This window comes from Tachyglossus aculeatus, chromosome 20 (assembly GCF_015852505.1).
Source record: "Tachyglossus aculeatus isolate mTacAcu1 chromosome 20, mTacAcu1.pri, whole genome shotgun sequence".
In the NCBI taxonomy this organism is placed as follows: domain Eukaryota; kingdom Metazoa; phylum Chordata; class Mammalia; order Monotremata; family Tachyglossidae; genus Tachyglossus; species Tachyglossus aculeatus.
In genome coordinates, this window is record NC_052085.1 from 20,090,373 (window position 1) to 20,108,632 (window position 18,260).

The window sequence follows — 18,260 nt, forward strand, 5'->3', positions numbered from 1 at the left end:
TACTGATTGCTGCCCCGTGTGAAACACAGCAATCTTCCGAGTAAGGTTTAGGACGCATGACCACCACCCTCCTACAAATTCGCTTTTAATACAACATAAATCGGGATAAAGTTTCACTATGGGAGTCACTCACCTAGGCCCCTGGCTGCAATGTCCGTAGCAAAGAGCACTGCCGATTTTTTGCGAACGAAATCATTGTACACTTCCATTCTCTTCATCTGCTGCTGTTTGCCGTGGAGAGCAAGGATGGACAAGCCCGGACGCAGTCGGCAGAAGACTCTAAACAGATACTGAACCTGTGAAATGACACCGAATAATAAACGTTAGTCTTTCAGGCAGGCAACGGGGACTAAAATACCAACTTACACCACTGTTGAAACAAAGGAAAAAAAAAAACCCCACACCGTGACAGTAAGAATAGTATTATAGAAAAATCAAAGCAAAAATACAATTGTTCCTAGCTTTAAATTGGGGCTCCTTCCTGAGAAACAGCATCGTTAAGTGCCTCAGTGGAAAATGGTCCCAGTTTTAAGTAAAAACATTACAAATTAGTGTCAAAAGGACTACAAAAAGATGAGACTTCTCTAAAGGAGGTCGGAAAGGGAAATTTCTTTCCCTTCCTTTTCTCATTTCAAGGGGTCGTGCTCAACAAGACAGTAAAACCCCCTCATAGCTTTTTTCCTCCTCACGGAGCCAGTAACTGAAACGTTCTCAAGGCTGGGAAGGGAAGATTATAGCCTATTCGGAGAGAACAACCAGGAAAATTGAACAAGCAGAAACTTACGGTGTTTTGATTATTGAGTCTCACGTCAGGAATGACAAATGAGCCTCCTGGATTGAGAGCCTGAGGAGTGATGATAGCATTCACACTCTCTCTTTCCTCCTAGTCAGAGATTCATTCATAAACTCTAAACACCTTTCTTCCTAGATCAAAGTGTCCCCCAAACACTAGACTTTAAGCTCTGGGAACGTATCTATTGCATTGTGCTCTACCAGGCGCTTAGTAAAGTGCTCTGCACGTACTAAGCACTCTGTAACTACCACTGATTGATTCTCATACAAGACTCATACATCTTATCCCTCTGGGAAAAAAGTCCTTACCATCAATACTCAAAATAAGCCAACAATTTCCTCCAACGCCTTCAACAAGGCCACGTCTGCTCATACTAACAACTTTAACCAAATTACGACTCATTTTAGAATCCCCAAGCCCAGTCAGAAATACTCAAGGTTAAGTATTGTGAAGCTTCGTAAAGTACATCCCTGTTCGCCATAAAAAATGACCCCCCTCCCATTAAAAAATTATGAATACACTTTACAAAGCTAAGGTTAAGAAGGACTTGGTTACATAAAGACATATTTTCCCTGTCTAAACCGACTGAATTCGAGAGCACTTTCAAAGGATTTGGTTGAAAGAAATAAAAAATATTCAATACCTCTTTACAACTGGAAAAAAATACAATACTCTTTTTCTGTAGGTGGCTTCTTAAGAAGGAATAGAGCATATTTATTTTCTGCTGCAGCTCACAAACGATATAGTTCTGTTCTAAAGTGGCTGGGGTGCTGAAAAAATTAAAAGGAGAAACAAGTTAGAAGTTTCTTGTCATTAAAATAGAAAGTCATGATTAGATTGTTGCAGGATCATTTTAATTCCGTCTCTTCTCCCAGAAATAAGAAGAACCTTGAATTGCATGACTAGTTTTGCTCCATATCCCCCCACTGCAGTAACTTAGAAAATGGCAACTGCATTTAGGCTAACAGATGACCCTCCACTCCATTTGGAATGATCATACCTCCAGGGAAAGACAAAAAATGTTTGGGTTTACCCAAACTTTTCTAGAACTGAACTTTAAGCTCTATATTTCAAGTCCAACTTGATTCAACTCTAGATGGTGACAGTCAAAATGCCCTTCGCCTAAAATGCAACTGTTTCTCTACGGAACCATGAAAGCACCATTTGTGCTTTCAGCAATAGCAGACGCTCAAGCAAACATGCTAGCAATTTTTTTAAAAAAAAAACTGACTGCCTTCTAACTTGCCCGACAGCTTTGGAAAGTTCTGAATTGTCATCTTAAATTACTCTGTAGCTCCTTCACCAACAACACACAAGCGAGCACAAAAAAACGATTGCCTCTGAACATTCTTTAAAAAGTTACTGACTCCCAGCTCTTTTATGGGGGGTTGACTAACTGGTTGATCGATCATAGATCCCTGAAGCAAAAAACTCAATACTGACATTAAAGAACATTTGCAATCATTTCTCTTTTTTGAGGTGCTGTTGAGTCAGATTGAGTCCACCGCACTGTACTTTCACTGCGATGAAATTCTTTTCCTAAGAACTGCTCTTTATATGCGGACAGAGCCCTGTGTGCTTGGGTACCACAGAAATAAAACAGCTTTCCAATTATCCTTTGATTTAGTCAGAGACTATATCCAGGTAACAGCCAAAACTCCATTTATCCACAATAATACATTCAACGGTATTTACTGAGAGCTTGTTATGTGCACAGCACTGTGCTAAGTGCTTGGGAAAGAACAATACAACAATACACAGTGACATTCCCTGCCCACGGCGAGCTTACAGTCTTGGGGGGCAAGAGGGGGGCAGGTGACAGGCATCAATACAAATAAATAAAATTACAGATATATGCATAAGTGCTGTGGGGCTGGGAGGGGGGAAGCCGAGATAATCCAGCATTAATCAAAAAAATCTCATCGAAACCAACCAATTTGCTAATACAGCAATTTAGCAGACTGAAACCTTGCTGTGGGCAAGAAGCGTATCCAATAATTCTGCCAGATTTGAGTAATTTGAGTAAGCACTCAAAATACCATCGATTCAAAGACTTTTGAATGTTTAAAAATCCTCAGGATTTAACTGTAGTAAAATGGTCTAATCTAAAACTCCATCTCTTTTCTCTTCCTCTGGCCTTAAGCCAGAAGCACTGATCAGCAATAAAAATCAGTTATATTTATTGAGCACTTACTGTGCACAGAGCACTGTACTAAACGCTTGGGAGAGTACAAGATAATATAAGAGACACATTTCCTGCCCACAGTGAGCTCAGTCTACGGGAAATGGATTAAAAGGTAGGCAGCAAAAGGGAAAAGAATCAAAGAAATGGAAAACGACTCCTTCGATAATCCAGAGATGGCAAACAACTTCTAAAACTCTAAAATAGTCCAAAGGCACTTTGCAAATTGTGAGCTCATTAAAGGTAGGGAATGTGTTTGCCAACTCTGTTGTACTGTACTCTCCCGAGGACTTAGTACAGTGTTCTGCACATAGTGCTTTGCAAATACCATTGATGAAGAGGATAACTCCAAAGTGGAGCACCAGATTCTTCGGCCTTTGTCCGGAGAAGCTTCCTTTCCAAATCTGATGCCGGAGGAAGCGTTCTACCCTTTCCGCCCTTGACCCTCATTTTAACAGCTCATCCCACTGCCCTTAAAAGCAACCTAATTTCTCAGGACTCATGATTGGGAGGTGGGGACGATGGAGAAGGTGAAGAAAACTTGTCTCATGGGTAGTTGAAATCTCTGTACATCTACCAATTTTAGTCAATAATGGTGTTTACTGAGCTCTTACTGTGTGCAGAGCCCTGAACTAAGTGCTTGGGAGAGTACAATGTAACAGTCAACTGCCACATTCCCTGCCCACAGCGAGTTTACAGTCTAGATACAGCCTACTAGGCCAATCCATTTTTAAGATAAAGAAATTCTTTTTCACGGTTAAGACCACCCCCTCTCGATTAAAGCTCACTGTGAGCGGGGAATGTGTCTGTTATACTGTACTCTCCCAAGCGCTTAGTACAGTGTTCTGCACACAGTCAAGTGCTCAATAAATACAACTGATTGATTGATTACGGCCAAGAGCAGAGGTGGCTGCAGCTTTCTCCATTTATTCTTATTCTCCCTTCACTGCAGAGTTATAAAAGGTAGGCCTAGAGTCAAGAAAGTTCTTGGACATTCTCATTTCCTTCCCAATCAATAACTTCCGGTGGCTCATCTCAGGTCCACTACACACTCAGATACCTTAAATTCTTGCCCTGATTTTGAAATCAAAAGGAAATCTGACGGCATGGTGCTAAAATACAGGCAGATGAGTAGCTTTTATGCTAAAAAAAAAAAGCATTCAAAAAACCTAATTTTAGACTATACCATGACCTCACCTATCATATATGATAGAGGGCAAAACATAAGATCACTGGACATGAGTCAGGATGAAATATGTAAAAGCCCTAATTTGAAAAGAAGATTTCTAGATGAATATGTACAAATCAAATTTACCTTTTTCCTGAAGAGCTAGAACCTACCTGAATTTTGCCTTTTCGTGAACCCAAACATATTCAGGATCTTTCAAACTCAAACGGGCAAGGTCCTTCACAGACTTGGTCTGGGTTGCTGAAAAGAGCAAAGTCTGGCGCTTTCTCGGGAGGTTTTCTATAATGGCGTTCATTGTATCAGCAAAGCCCATATCCAAGATTCTATCAGCTTCATCAAGAACTAGGAGAGGAAAAGTATATGATCATTCATCTGAGATTAACATTTTAATTTCTATCACCACAGACAATGGAGAAGTCCTAATCTGACTCCTTTTGGAGATTTAACAAAAAGCACCTTTCATTTAAATTAGAAAACCTTCCCTCCTCTAAATGGCTTCCGTGGATTACATCTCTCAGGCATTTACTCTGGGAAAAGTCTCATCATGCCCTTTGGACAAACTCTGCTCATGAAATAACTCAGAAGCCTTATTTTCTGAAACTGCCCAACTAACCATGAAACATTTCGGCAGTTTAAAAAAATTCGGATGATAATAATAATTTTGTCAAGTATTTACTATATTCCAACGCTACGAGTAAATACAGTCAAATTAAAGTCCCTGATCAACATGGGAACGGATATTTAACCTCCGTTTCACAGAAGCGGAAACTAAGGCAAAGAGAAGTTGAGTGACGTACCCACGGTCACACAACAGACAAGTGGAAGAGCCAGGATTAGAATCCAGGTCCGTTCTTTCCATTAGGCAACCCTGCTTCTTGATAGTGTTTCAGACCAGTCGTCATCATCATCATCATCAATCGTATTTATTGAGCGCTTACTATGTGCAGAGCACTGTACTAAGCGCTTGGGAAGTACAAATTGGCAACACATAGAGACAGTCCCTACCCAACAGTGGGCTCACAGTCTAAAAGGGGGAGACAGAGAACAAAACCAAACATACTAACAAAATAAAATAAATAGTCAAACATAGCCTAGACCTTTCAGGTTCTTCTCAATTAATTCTTTATTAGACTCACCCAACATCTGAAGATTAGAGGCGTGAAAATAGGTTGTTTCATCCATGTGTTGAAGCAGTCGACCCGGGGTGCAGATAAGTATGTTTATTTGATTGATTCTCTCGGATTCTTGCTTCAGATCCTAAAAACAACAGTTTTCTTCTAATTAGACGCACACGGCTCCTGAGTTTCCTAGAGGCTCAGGATACCTGCTGCCTGCTGAGAAACTTTACCACTGCAGTTTGAATTCTCGAAGAATAGGCATAAACTAATTCCTCACCTTCCTTCGCGGTCTCCGCGACACTATCACACCCCTAGTTTGAACACTTTAGGATTCACCTGTAGTCTGAACTCCGTTTGTTAAGACATCGGTCAGTGGAGTTTGTTTTTTAGTACCGACTGCAGGCAGAGCATTAAACTAGGCACTTGGGAGCATAAAAAACAAAAAAACATGATTCCACCCGCAAAGGCTTATAAGCAAACGGACACAATGGTCACACAGTACTGAGCTAGCACCAGCTAACGAATCTCATCTTGAGAAGCAGCATCCTGGCTCCGTGGAAGGAGCCCGGGCTTTGGAGTCAGAGGTCATGGGTTCAAATCCCGGCTCCGCCAACTGTCAGCTGTGTGACTTTGGGCAAGTCACTTCACTTCTTTGTGCCTCAGTTACCTCAGCTGGAAAATGGGGATTAAAACTGTGAGCTCCCTGTGGGGCAACCTCATCACCTTGTAACCTCCCCAGCACTTAGAACAGTGCTTTGCACACAGTAAGTGCTTAATACCATTATTATTATTATTGTAATTATTATTATTATAAAGAAGCAGCATAGCCTAGAGGGTAGAGCCAGGGCTGGAGAGCTGGAAGGAGCAGAATTGTAATCCCGGCTCCGCCACTTGTCTGCTGAGGGACGCTTCACTTCTCTTTTCCTCAGTTTCCTCATTTTTAAAACGGGGATTAAGAGTGGGAGCCCCATGTGGGGCTTGGGCTGTGTCCAAACTGATTACCTTCTGTCTACCCCAGTGCCTGGAACATAGAGAGTGTTTAAATAACATTTAAAAAAAACCCTGAATCCCCATCATCCTCCAGAGCAAGGTTAAGAGACAGTGCGGAGACAAAATGACCCCAGCTCCTTGCCACCGCTAAAGGAGCGGAAAATCATTTAATTCTCCAAGCCCTGATGTTTTTCCTCCTTTCGGTAGTAATACAGTCTTGACAATTACTTTTCTGTGGGCTACTCTGTTGAGGGAAGGAGAAAAAAAAATCAACTAACTGCTCAGAGATTAAACTTCTCCTCAGGTTGCCTTCCTCCAATTCAGACAGAGGTTTCTGAACTCATGTACACAACAAGCCCACAAAAATGTGACCTCTCAAGAAGGAAATGAGGAAAGAAACAGTAAGGCCAGCAACTTCTTGCTGCAATTTCTGCCTGCCTTCCCTTTCTTTTTCCTCCCCTTAAAAACTGGTATTCCTACAAAAGTGCTTTCCTGATGATTTACTTTTGATATATGGCATGAGATCTGAACAGGTTGGTTATAAGGTGAAGGAAAAAAAAAACCCTTCAAAAATGCAAAACTTCAAAACACACACATGAAAAACCACTTCGCACATTTAGTGATTTTTTTCTTAGCTAAAATACTTCCCTGATTATGATTTATTTGATCGTCTTGCACTCGGAATCTGTGAACGTGGGAGAGAGTTGAAACAAAAAACAAACCTTTCCACCAATGATAAGTCCAGCTGAGAATTCATGGTTCTTTCCTACTTTGCGCAAAACCTCAAACGTCTGGTAGGCCAGCTCTCTGGTAGGTGATATGATCAGAACGCCGAGTCCATCCATAGAGGTCCACTGTTGACGATATAAGCTCTCCAGAACCTAACAAATTTATAACAGATTCCGTTTTACAAGTGAGCCCATCTGTGACCAATCTAAGGAGAGCAAAATGCAGTCATCAACACTACAAAACACCACACTTTATGCTTTGATTAGGACAAAGTCAGCATGAGCATGATTGTCTGGAGGACTCTCTGGTTCTCTGCCCAGCGAACATTTAAGTGTGAGGATAGCAATGCTCATTTTTAGATTGTGAGGCCCCAGAGGAATAGGGACTGTGTCCAATTCCCCTTCTGTATACTGTTTTCCAGCGCTTAGGACAGTGTCCTGCACACAGTGAGTGCTTAAATACTATTACTTCCCCCCTTCAAAGCGCTCCTGAAAGCTCACCTCCTCCAGGAGGCCTTCCCAGACTAAGCCCCGCTTTTCCTCTGCTCCACCTCCCCTCCCCAATGCCCTGATTCGATCTTTGCTCTAGCCCCCTCCCCACCCCAGAGCACTTGTATATATAGGTACATATTACAATTCTATTTATTTTTATTAATGATGTGTATAAATCTATAATTCTTTTTATTTATAACGATGCTATTGATGCCTGTTTACTTGTTTCGATAACTGTCTCCCCCCCACTAGACTGTGAGCCCGTTGAGGGCAGAGATCGTCTCTGTTGCCGAATTGTACTTCCCAAGCACTTAGTACAGTGCTCTGCACACAGTAAGTGCTCAAGAAACACGATTGAATGAATGAATGAATATTACTACTCCCTAAATCAATGTTATTTATTAAATATGTACTGTGCGCAGGGCACTAAACCACACACTTGAGGAAAATATAACAGATTTGGTAGACCCGATCCCTGGCCTCGAGGTCGTAAAAGTCAACAGGGAGCTAAATCCCACAGAAGCAGAGTGAACATCTCAGAGATAACAATGCAACAAAAATGAAAATTACTAGGCTCAGAACGGGATGATTCTTCTAAGTACTCTATTGAGCAATGAAGGCCAGCTGCAATAAATTTTTTTTTTTCAAAATAATGGTGGTGCTCTTCTAAGTTAACAAGCTGTCTCATTTTAGAATAATAATGATAAAAATGATAATAATAACAACAATTATATTTGTTAAGTGCTTTCTTAAAGAAGCAGCATGGCCTAGTGGAAAGAGCACGGGCTGGGAGTCCAAAGATCTGGGTTTTAGTCCCGGCTCCACCACCTGTCTGCTATGTGACCTTGGGGAAGTCACTTCACTTTTCTGTGCCTCAGTTCCCTCATCTGCAAAGAGGAGATTCAGTATCTGTCTCCCTCCTACTTAGACTTTGAGCCCCATCTTCTATCTACGCCAGCACTTAGTACAGTGTTTGGCGATAGTACGAGTTTAACAGATACCACAGATATTATTATCTACTACGTGCCAAGCATGGTACATAATCAGGTTGGACACAGTCCCACAAGGGGCTCAAAGTCTAAGCTGAAGGGAGAACAGGTACTGAACCCTCATTTTACAGATGAGGAAGTCGAGGCACAGAGTACAGCGTGGCTCAGTGGAAAGAGCCTGGGCTTTGGAGTCAGTGGTCATGGGTTCAAATCCCCGCTCTGCCAACTGTCAGCTGTGTGACTTTGGGCAAGTCACTTCACTTCTCTGTGCCTCAGTTACCTCATCTGTAAAATGGGGCTTGACTGTGAGCCCCCTGTGGGACAACCTGATCACCTTGTAACCTCCCCAGCAGCTTAGAACAGTGCTTTGCACATAGTAAGCGCTTAATAAATGCCATTATTATTATTATTATTTTATTAACGGACTCGCCCACAGTCAAACAGCGGGAAAGTGGCGGAGCTGGGATCTTCTAGACTGTGAGCCCGCTGTTGGGTAGGGACCGTCTCTATATGTTGCCAACTTGTACTTTTCAAGCGCTTAGTACAGTGCTCTGCACACAGTAAGCGCTCAATAAATACGATTGAATGAATTAATTAATTAATTAAAATCCAGTTCTTCTGACTCCCGAGTCTGTGATCTTTGGCCACGCTGCTTCATTAGAATACAGCCCAGACGGAGGGGTCACGGAGGCTCCCGTCGATCGGCAACATCGGGTGAAAAGCGTACTTTTCTCCTATTTCCCTCCAGCTCGTCGGCATCTGGCGTAGGACAAGTAGGACAAGTCCAGCCGCAGTACACGGAACCTTGACCGATCCATCTTAAAAGTAACGTCAGGCCCTTGTCCCCTAAAGAACCTGGCAAATCCATTCTTTAAAGGGTCCTATTCCAACCCAAAATATAATCACTAGACTCAGGTTTGCTTGGTGATGGGCAGAACAGCGGAGAATGCTGAAACTCATCAAGCACTCTAAGGGCTAGAGAGAACAGGCGTGATAAGAAACGATTTTAAGCCTGGGAGTCAGGTCATGGGTTCTAATCCCGCTCCGCCACTAGTCTGCTGTGTGGCCTTGCGCAAGTCATTTCACTCCTCTGTGCCTTGGTTACCTCATCTGTAAAATGGGGACTGAGACTGGGAACCCCAAGTGGGACAGGGACTGTGTCCTTTCTCGTTTGCTCGTATCCAGCCCAGTGTTTAGTACAGTGTTTGGCACACGGTAAGTGCTTAACAAATAACACAATTATTATTATTATTATTAGTAGTAGTAGTAGTAGTAGTAGTAGCAGAATTATTAAAAGTGCTTTAATTCCGGCATCACAGTAACATATCCGTAGCCATGGACATATCAGTTGTTTATATGAAGAGTGATCTGATCATTAACTAGAGTGGCTTACTATGGTTCACGAAAAGGACGTACCACTTTATTCCCTATGCTTTTTAAATGAAAAAAAAAACCTACCTCTGAAATATTAATGCTTCAAGTATTCAGACATTTAATGATAACTCAATCCGCCATGCCATAAAACCTCTACCTACCCTCCCATTGTCATCTCTGGCCCAAACATCTGCAGGTACACACATCTGCTAATATTGTGTAAGAGCTACACTCCGCCTAGCCTTTCTAGGCAAACCAATATCAACTGCTACAAAGTTTCATGGCTCGGGGAAGACTCAGAACGTGCCTTCTAAATGACTGGGCCTAAAATAACCCCCAACGATCCCCAAATCAGATCAGGAAGGGAAGAGAAGTGATCTCTCTTGATCCGAGGCCAGAAAGTCAATACCGAACCCATCCAGGTCAGATGACTGTGTTAAGTTTCCCTCCCACCCCCTTCCTCCCCTTGCCCTCTCCCCACATTTCTAGGGATGAAGTCTATACCTCCTCCCTTTTTAGTAGCCTATTTTATCCAGATTCTTCCTTAAGCCTAATTTCCACCTAAGAGAGGGAGGACTGAGAAACTTACACTCAATCATCTCATCTATTTCCTCTGAGAAGTAAATAAGTTTCCAATTTATCCAACTGGAGCTAAAAAAAAGACGCTTTTCCTCTAATTGACTATCCCTGCCACACATATCAACAGCACTGAGCCTTTCCAACTTTCTATGGTGGGATTCGGCGTGCTTGGTCCCTCCCCGATCGGCCAGGCTGGTCCCACACGGCTCTAGCAGAGTAACCGACTTGGAATGATTCCTCACATCATCACCTCCCGCAGGGAAAATGCTTACCGGAACGAGGAAGGCCAGCGTTTTCCCGGATCCTGTCTTTGCGGCTCCGAGCACATCTTTCCCTTGCAATGCCAGGCCAATGGTCTGCTTCTGAATCTCGGTCACCATGCGATACTGTGCTTCTTGCAGACCTAAAAATGTGTCAGAAGATTGTCTTTGGAAGGTATCACACACCAGCGGTGAAGAAAACCTTGAGAGAGGGGAAATATTCTAATCTTCAACTGAGACTGCAAAATCATAATTATTCAGAAGTTCCTTGATTTCTTCCTTTCTGTTCTCCAACTCCCTCCAGATTGGAAGAGTCGGTAGAACAAATGAAATTTAAATCCAGTGAGGGACTGGAATTTCTGTCTAAAAGGAGATTTCAGATTACCAATGGATTTAGTTTCTTCAAACTACCTCTCTGCCTTTCTATTAGCAAAGATAATAACGCGTTGGCCTCTACTGCACTTACCTTTCAGTGTCTTCTTAGACAAGGGGAAATCAGAAAACCGTAGGATTTCATTTGCATTTATCTGAAAAGAAAGAGGGCTGAATCAGCACAGAAAATATTTCCCCGCGTGCTGCCGCCCTCAATTCTCCTTCATTAGGATGTTTGCAGGATAATAAACTCAAATAGTGCAGGCTCAGCCCAATTAACAATTGGTGAAATAAAGGAAGACATACAGTGCATTGAAAATCAGGATGCAACCATCAGAAAACCCCCAAAAAACATTGAAGTGTATCACTATATATATGATGGACCAAACAAAGGCCCCAATTGCTCTTAATTCCTTCTTCTGGGTCACCAAAAGATCTCCTAGGTAATGATTTTGTCCCATTCTGTCCATGGACGACGTAACACGCATTGCTGAACCTCAACGAGGGATACTGCAATAGCAATTAAAGCAACTTAGCAAATATTTTGCCTCTTTTCCCCAGCTCATCTATCTTCTTGCTTGGCTGTGGGTGTTTCCCCCCCTCCCACAGCCTTAAATCTTGTGGGAGCTGTTGTAATTCACCATGCTCCGATCTACTCATTTCCTCCTCCACATTAATCACTTAGATCTCTGGGACGCAGTGGAAAGCAGCCCACATTGAAGGCATTTTTATTATTACTTTTTAGGACAGAACTTGCTAATGGATAAGCTGCTCCTTAGGAATCAGACGTCCACTCTGGGTGAAGCATCCGGCCATAACCATTAAACAGTCCACACTAGAAGAACTTAAAGCGATTCCTAGGGAACGACTTATTCTCTGGCTAACAAAAAGCTAATGAGGGGCTTTGGTGTCGATATACCAAACTCGGCAACGGACAGGGGTCCTTGTCGAGTGGGTGTCCATTAAATCAGGGTTCGGGAAACAGAGGTGGGTAGAAGAGGAGTCATCGAGATGGGTCATGTGGGAGTTTGAAAGTAGGGAAGAAGCAGTTAGCAAAATATTCATGCTCCCTTGGAAAGAGCACAGGCCTGGGTTCTCATAGCTCTGCCTGCTGTGTGAATTTAGGCAAGTCACTTACCTTCTCTGTGCCTCAGTTTCCTCCTCTATAAAATGGGGATTAAATATCTGCCCCCCTTCCCCTTTAGACTCTGAGTTTCACGAGGGGGAGGACCTGTATTTGACTGGGCTGTATCGTATTTTCCCTGGTGCATAGTAAACACTTAAATATCACAATTATTACGATTCCATTTTCTCCTGCCCCATCTGGAGGGGTAACTACTACACTACTGAGAGGAGGAGGATGGAGAAGAGGAGGGGGAAGGGCCTCGCCATTGGCTTTAAAGCTCTCCATCACCTTTCCCCCTCCTACCTCACTTCTCTCCTTCTACAACCCAGCCGGCACACTCCGCTCCCCCGCCGCTAACCTTCTCGTTGTCCCTCATCTCGCCTGGCTCACCGCCAACCCCTGGCCCTCCTCGATCCCGCCAATCTCTCCCCACGCCTCAAAGCCCTTCCGAAGGCACATCTCCTCCAAGAAGCCTTCCCAGACTAAGCCCCACTTTTTCTCATCCCCCACTCCCTTCTGCGTCACCCTGACTTTCCCCCCTCCAGCCCCACAGCATTTATGTATGCATCTGTAATTTCATTTATTTGTATTGATGTCTGTCTCGCCCTCCAGACCGTGAGCTCGTTGTGGGCAGGGAATGTCACTGTGCTGTACTGTACTTTCCCACGTGCTTAGTGCTTCAGTGCTTAGCATTTAATAAATATGACAATGAATGAATGGGAGGGAGGAGGGGGAATTCATTTACCAGCAGTGACTGGATGCTACTGCAGGGGTGGGGATTATTCGATCATATTTCTTGAGTGCTTACTATGTGTTAAAGCACTCTACTAAGCATTTGGGAGGCTACAATATAGCAGACGTTCCTGCCCACAATGAGCTCGCAGTCTAAAAGGGGAGACAGACATTAATATAAATAAATTACGCACCCAAAGGTGCAACTTTGCCAGAGGCCCTCCCCAACTTGTGTAACTGTGGGATGACAGTAGCCTGGGACGCACAGATTATTAGGATTTTAAAGTTCCCAGGCCTACCAGGACAGATGACCTTGGGGGTAATGCATATAAACATCCTGAAGAACTAAAGCGGTCCAAGAATTTTCACAAGTTTCTCAACCTCCACTGCACCACCGCGGCAAAAACTTCAACAGATTCAACTTGCGACCTACTTGTAAAGTATCCTGCAGCCACGGGCTTTTACGCTGAGATCCTGACAACTTAAATTCCAGTTCTGTTCTACAGATTTCTCTCCCAGAACCCGCCCCCAAAAAGTACGAGTGACATTTTTCACCGCTGATATAAAAGAAAAAAAAAAAAAAAAGATCAACAGGATAGTCCATTTCACTTGAAAAATTGCTGGCCAGAAATCTGCCAGGCAAAATTCTGTCCAAGTGCATTTAAGAACTTGATCTGATATCTTTTTTTAATGACAGTATATCTGAGACTGAAGGATATCCATAAATCCTTCCATCTCAGATATAGGTATTTAAAATAAAAAAAGTGAGATCGAGTGGATAGCTTTTCCCAATCAGTTCAATGACCCATTTTGTTCGGAGAACTCCGCGCCTGAGAATCAGTTCCGGTACTCCGTCGGGCTCCAATCTCACGCTGAGGGTGCTGCTAGCTCCAAAATGCTACCATCACCTATCAGTGATCTATGAAGTTTTAATTGGGTCTCAGGCAGCCTTAAAATGGTGTCAATTAAATCGAGATAATGGCGTTCTTCGAGGAAAAGTAATTTTACAAATCACACTTACATGGGACTACCTCGATTAATAGAAAGATTGGACTGAAAATTAGCTGGTGAAGTACATCTTATTAGGATTAATTGCTAATGTTATCAATCGGGGGTGGCCAGACCGTGACTCGTTTTCACTTGCTGGGTGGCTGGAGCGCACCCGCGCTTCACTGTTTATGGTGGACTGCGGCCCGCCACTGAATCCGGCCCTTCAAGCCGTTTCAAAGGCTTCCCCACCATGTGGACCCTGGTGAGGGGTGGGGGGCTTCCAGTCCCACCCCCCTCAGCTCTTGCCACCCCCTCATTCGCCCCTGCCCTGAGACGCCCACTGGCCCTTCTACACTGTGAGCCCGTTGTTGGGTAGGGACTCTATTAATACAATAAACTGATTAATATTAATAAATTAGCAGGGACTGTCTCCCCACAGCACCTGTATAGATGTTTGCACAGATTTATCACTCTATTTTACTTGCACATATTTACTATTCTATTTATTTTGTGAATGATGTGCATTTAGCTTTAATTCTATTTGTTCTGACGACTTGACACCTGTTCACATGTTTTGTTTTGTCGTCTGTCTCCCCCTTCTAGACTGTGAGCCCGTTGTTGGGTAGGGACCGTCTCTATATGTTGCCACCTCGTACTTCCCAAGCGCTTAGTACAATGCTCTGCACACAGTAAGCGCTCAATAAATACGATTGAAAGAATGAATCCGTTGCTGAATTGTACTTTCCAAGCCACCATGTTTAAATACTGTGTCTATCCCAGCGCTTAGAACAGTGTAAGCGCTTAACAAATGCCAAAATTATTATCATTATAACTGAAGGCATTTGATAGCATAACATACACAAAATTTGCTGAGCAGATTACTGTATTAAGCACTTGGCAGAACAGTGTAAGCGCTTAACAAATGCCAAAATTATTATCATTATTACTGAAGGCATTTGATAGCATAAGATACATAAAATTTACTGAGCAGAGTACTGTATTAAGCACTTGGCAGAATCTCATACAGATAAATTCATTTAATCACATTTATTAAATGCTTACTGTGTACAGAGCAGAGCTCTTAGGAAAGAACAATAAAATAATAGAGAGTGACAATCCCTGCCCACAACTAGCTCCTGCCTTCAAGGAGTCTCTAAACACAGGAGACAAAAAAAAAAAAAGGATTATCATTATGAAGAAAAGATAGATAAGTGAATAAATAAGTTATGACAAGGTAGAGTGTAAGCTCTTTGAGAGCAAGGATCAAATCAACCGACTGTACCATCCTCTCCCAAGCGCTCAGTACACTGCTCTGCACATGGTAAGTGCTTAATATGATTGAATGAAAATATCTGTAGTAGTAAGCACTCAATGATTTGATTAAGAGGAGATTCATTCAATTATATTTATTGAGTGCTTACTGTGTATCCATAGCACTGTACTAAGCGCTTGGAAAGTAGAATACAGCAATAGAGAGAGTTAATCCCTGCCCAAAACGAGCTCACGGGCTAGGAGATGACCTGGGGAGAAGAAAATTAAATGGAGGGAGTTGGAGGAAGTGATATTTCCTGACGATGGTTGTGGTCTGGTAGCTCTGAAAGCGAGAGGGAATGCTTGACAGAAGAAAGCATGGACAGGAGATCAGAGGTGGGAGAAGTGAGAGTCAGGGAAAAGGGCAGAGCTGGGACTGTGTCTGTTTGATGATGTATTGTCCTCTCCCAAGCACTTAGTACAGTGCTCGGCACACAGGAAGCGCTCGATAAATATGACTGACTGCCTGGGGAGTCGGCCAGATAAGGAGAAAGTTGCTGGAGAACCTTGAAAGATGGCTGTAAAATAAAAAATAAATCAGGAGGCAGATTGGGGGTTAACTCAGGGAAAATCCACTTCCTCTCATATCCTGGCCAGATTTAGAGCTGGGAAACCACCATGACCAATGAACAATTTCCAGAGGAGGGGGATGAACGCTCACGCAGAAGCGATAAATACTTGCTTCTTAGATAACTAGTGTTGCGCTACTCTGAGAAAATGACTAAAATGTTACTGAGACATAAAGAAGCAGCCACCAGGATGAGCACAGTGATTCCAGCTGCCCTATATGCCATCGCAGACCGATGGACTCGGGCAAAGAGCTTGAAACTGGGAGTCAGGAGACCTGGGTTCTAGTCCAGGCTCACCGTTTGCCTGCTGTGTGACTTCAGGCAAGTTACTCCACTCACCTGTTTTCTCATCTGCTTTGACCTACTCGCAATCTGTCACCAGATTCACACACATTCAATCTGTCACCAAATCCTGTCAATTAAACCTTCACCAAATCCAACCGAACCACGTTAATCCAAGCATTTCTCCTTTCCTGCCTTGATTACTGCCTCAGCTTCCTTTCCAGACCCGTCTCTCCCCACTCCAGTCCGCGCTTCACTCTTCTGCCTGGGTCATTTTTCTACAAAACCGTTAAGTCGGTGTTTCCTCTCTCCTCAAGAACCTCCGGTGGTTGTCCATCCACTTACACGTCAACTGAAAACTCCTTGCCATAGACCTTAAAGCCCTCAATCACCTGGTCATCCTCCTCCCACCCCTCTCCGATTTCCCAGAGACCCAGCCCGCAAGCTTGACTCTAAAGGCCAACCTACTCACCGTACCTCGGACCTCATCAGTCTGGATGTCAACCCCTGGTCCACATCCTGCCTCTGGCTTGCAACTCCCCCCACCGCCCTTCATACCCAACAGATTCATTCTCCCCACCTCTGAAGCCTTTTTGAGATCCTCCAAGAGGCCTTTCCCGAATAATCCCTCATTTCCTCCCTCTCCCTTCTGCGTCTCCCTTGCGCTTGGATTTGCTCCCTTGATTCCCCCAACCCTCAGCCGCAAAACACTTAAGCACTTTTCCACAATTTATTCCTTTCCATTGTCTCCCCATCTAGACTGTAAACTCCTTTGCAGGCAAGAAAGGTGTCTACCAGCTCTTTTATTATACTCTCCCAAGGGCTTGGTACAGGGCTCTGCAATCAGTAGGCGCACAGTAAATACAACTGATGGATTGACATGGATTTCTTGGGCAAGTCACTTCTCTGGGCTTCAGTTACCTCATCTGGAAAATGCGGATTGAGATCGCGAGCCTCATGTGGGACAGAGACTGTGTCCAACCCGATTTGCCTGTAACTACCCCAACGCTTAGATCAGTGCCTAGAATACAGTAAGCACTTAACAAATACCATTATTATTATTCTGATGGGCCCTACGTATCCTGCCCTGACCCCAGCCTACCTTTCCGCTCAGCTTCACCTTACTGTGTCCTTCTCATACTTTTCCCTGCCTTTGTTCAATCAATAGTATTTAACGTGTGCTTAACTGCATACAGAGCACTGTCCTAAGTGTCTGAAAGACTACAAAATACAACCGAGTTGGTAGAGATGATCCTTGCTCAGAAGGGGCTTCAGCCGAGAGGAGGGGACAAATACTGAAATATATTACATATGGAGGGAAATGCGGGGGTCTAAAGATGTAATAATGATAATAATGGTATGTGTTAGGTGCTTACTGTATGCCAAGCGCTGTTCTAAGCACCAAGGTAGATACAAGGTAATCAGGTTGTCCCACGTGGCGCTCAGTCTTAATCCCCATTTTTACAGATGAGGTAACTGAGGCACAGAGAAGTTAAGTTACTTGCCCAAAGTCACAGCAGAAAAGTGGCTGAGCCGGGATTAGAACCCTTGTCCTCTGACTCCCAAGCCTGTACTCTCTTAACTCTTGAAGCATGATCGTAAGTGCTGTGGGGCTACAGGTGGGGTGAATATCAACCGGCTTAACGGGCACAGACCAAAGTGCACAGGTGAGCAGGGTGAAGAAATAAGGGATTAGCCTGGCAGGGAGGCCTCTTGGAGGAGACATGAGAGAGAACAGGGGAGGAGCTGTAGATTTGGGTATCATCGGCATAGAGATGGGAGTTGAAACCTTGGGAGCGAATGAGTTCTCCAAAGCAGTGAGTGTAGATAGAGGACTGAAGGGGACCAGGAACTGAACCTTGAGGAACCCCTACAGTTAGGGAATGGGAGGGGAAGGAGGAGCCCGTGAAGGAGACTGAGAATGAGGCGACCAGAGAGATAAGAGGAGAACCAGGAGAGGAATGAGTCAGTGAAGACAAGGTTGGATAATGTGTTGAGGAGAAGGGGGTGGTCCACAATGTCAGAGGCAGCTGAAGGGTCAAGGAGTATTAGGATGGAGTAGGAGCCGTTGGATTTGGCAGGAAGGAGGTCACTGGTGACCTTTGAGAAGGGTGGTTTCCATGCAGTGGAGGGGGCGGAAGCCAGATTGGAGGGGGTCCAGGAGAGAGTTGGAGGAGAGGTGTG

The 18,260-nt window shown here is 43.8% G+C and overlaps 1 protein-coding gene across 1 annotated transcript in view; it reads right to left on the reverse strand.

Annotated features, from left to right (window-relative positions):
• Positions 1-18,260, reverse strand: part of DDX10 (DEAD-box helicase 10) — a 149,524-nt gene that overhangs the window by 124,711 nt on the left and 6,553 nt on the right. Inside the window, exons 2-8 of the mRNA XM_038761668.1 lie at positions 11,161-11,221; positions 10,707-10,837; positions 6,995-7,153; positions 5,301-5,421; positions 4,317-4,506; positions 1,437-1,563; positions 134-296 (exon numbers count right to left, since the gene is read on the reverse strand). Coding sequence (XP_038617596.1) covers positions 134-296; positions 1,437-1,563; positions 4,317-4,506; positions 5,301-5,421; positions 6,995-7,153; positions 10,707-10,837; positions 11,161-11,221 — 952 coding nt within the window. The remainder of the gene's footprint in view (positions 1-133; positions 297-1,436; positions 1,564-4,316; positions 4,507-5,300; positions 5,422-6,994; positions 7,154-10,706; positions 10,838-11,160; positions 11,222-18,260) is intronic.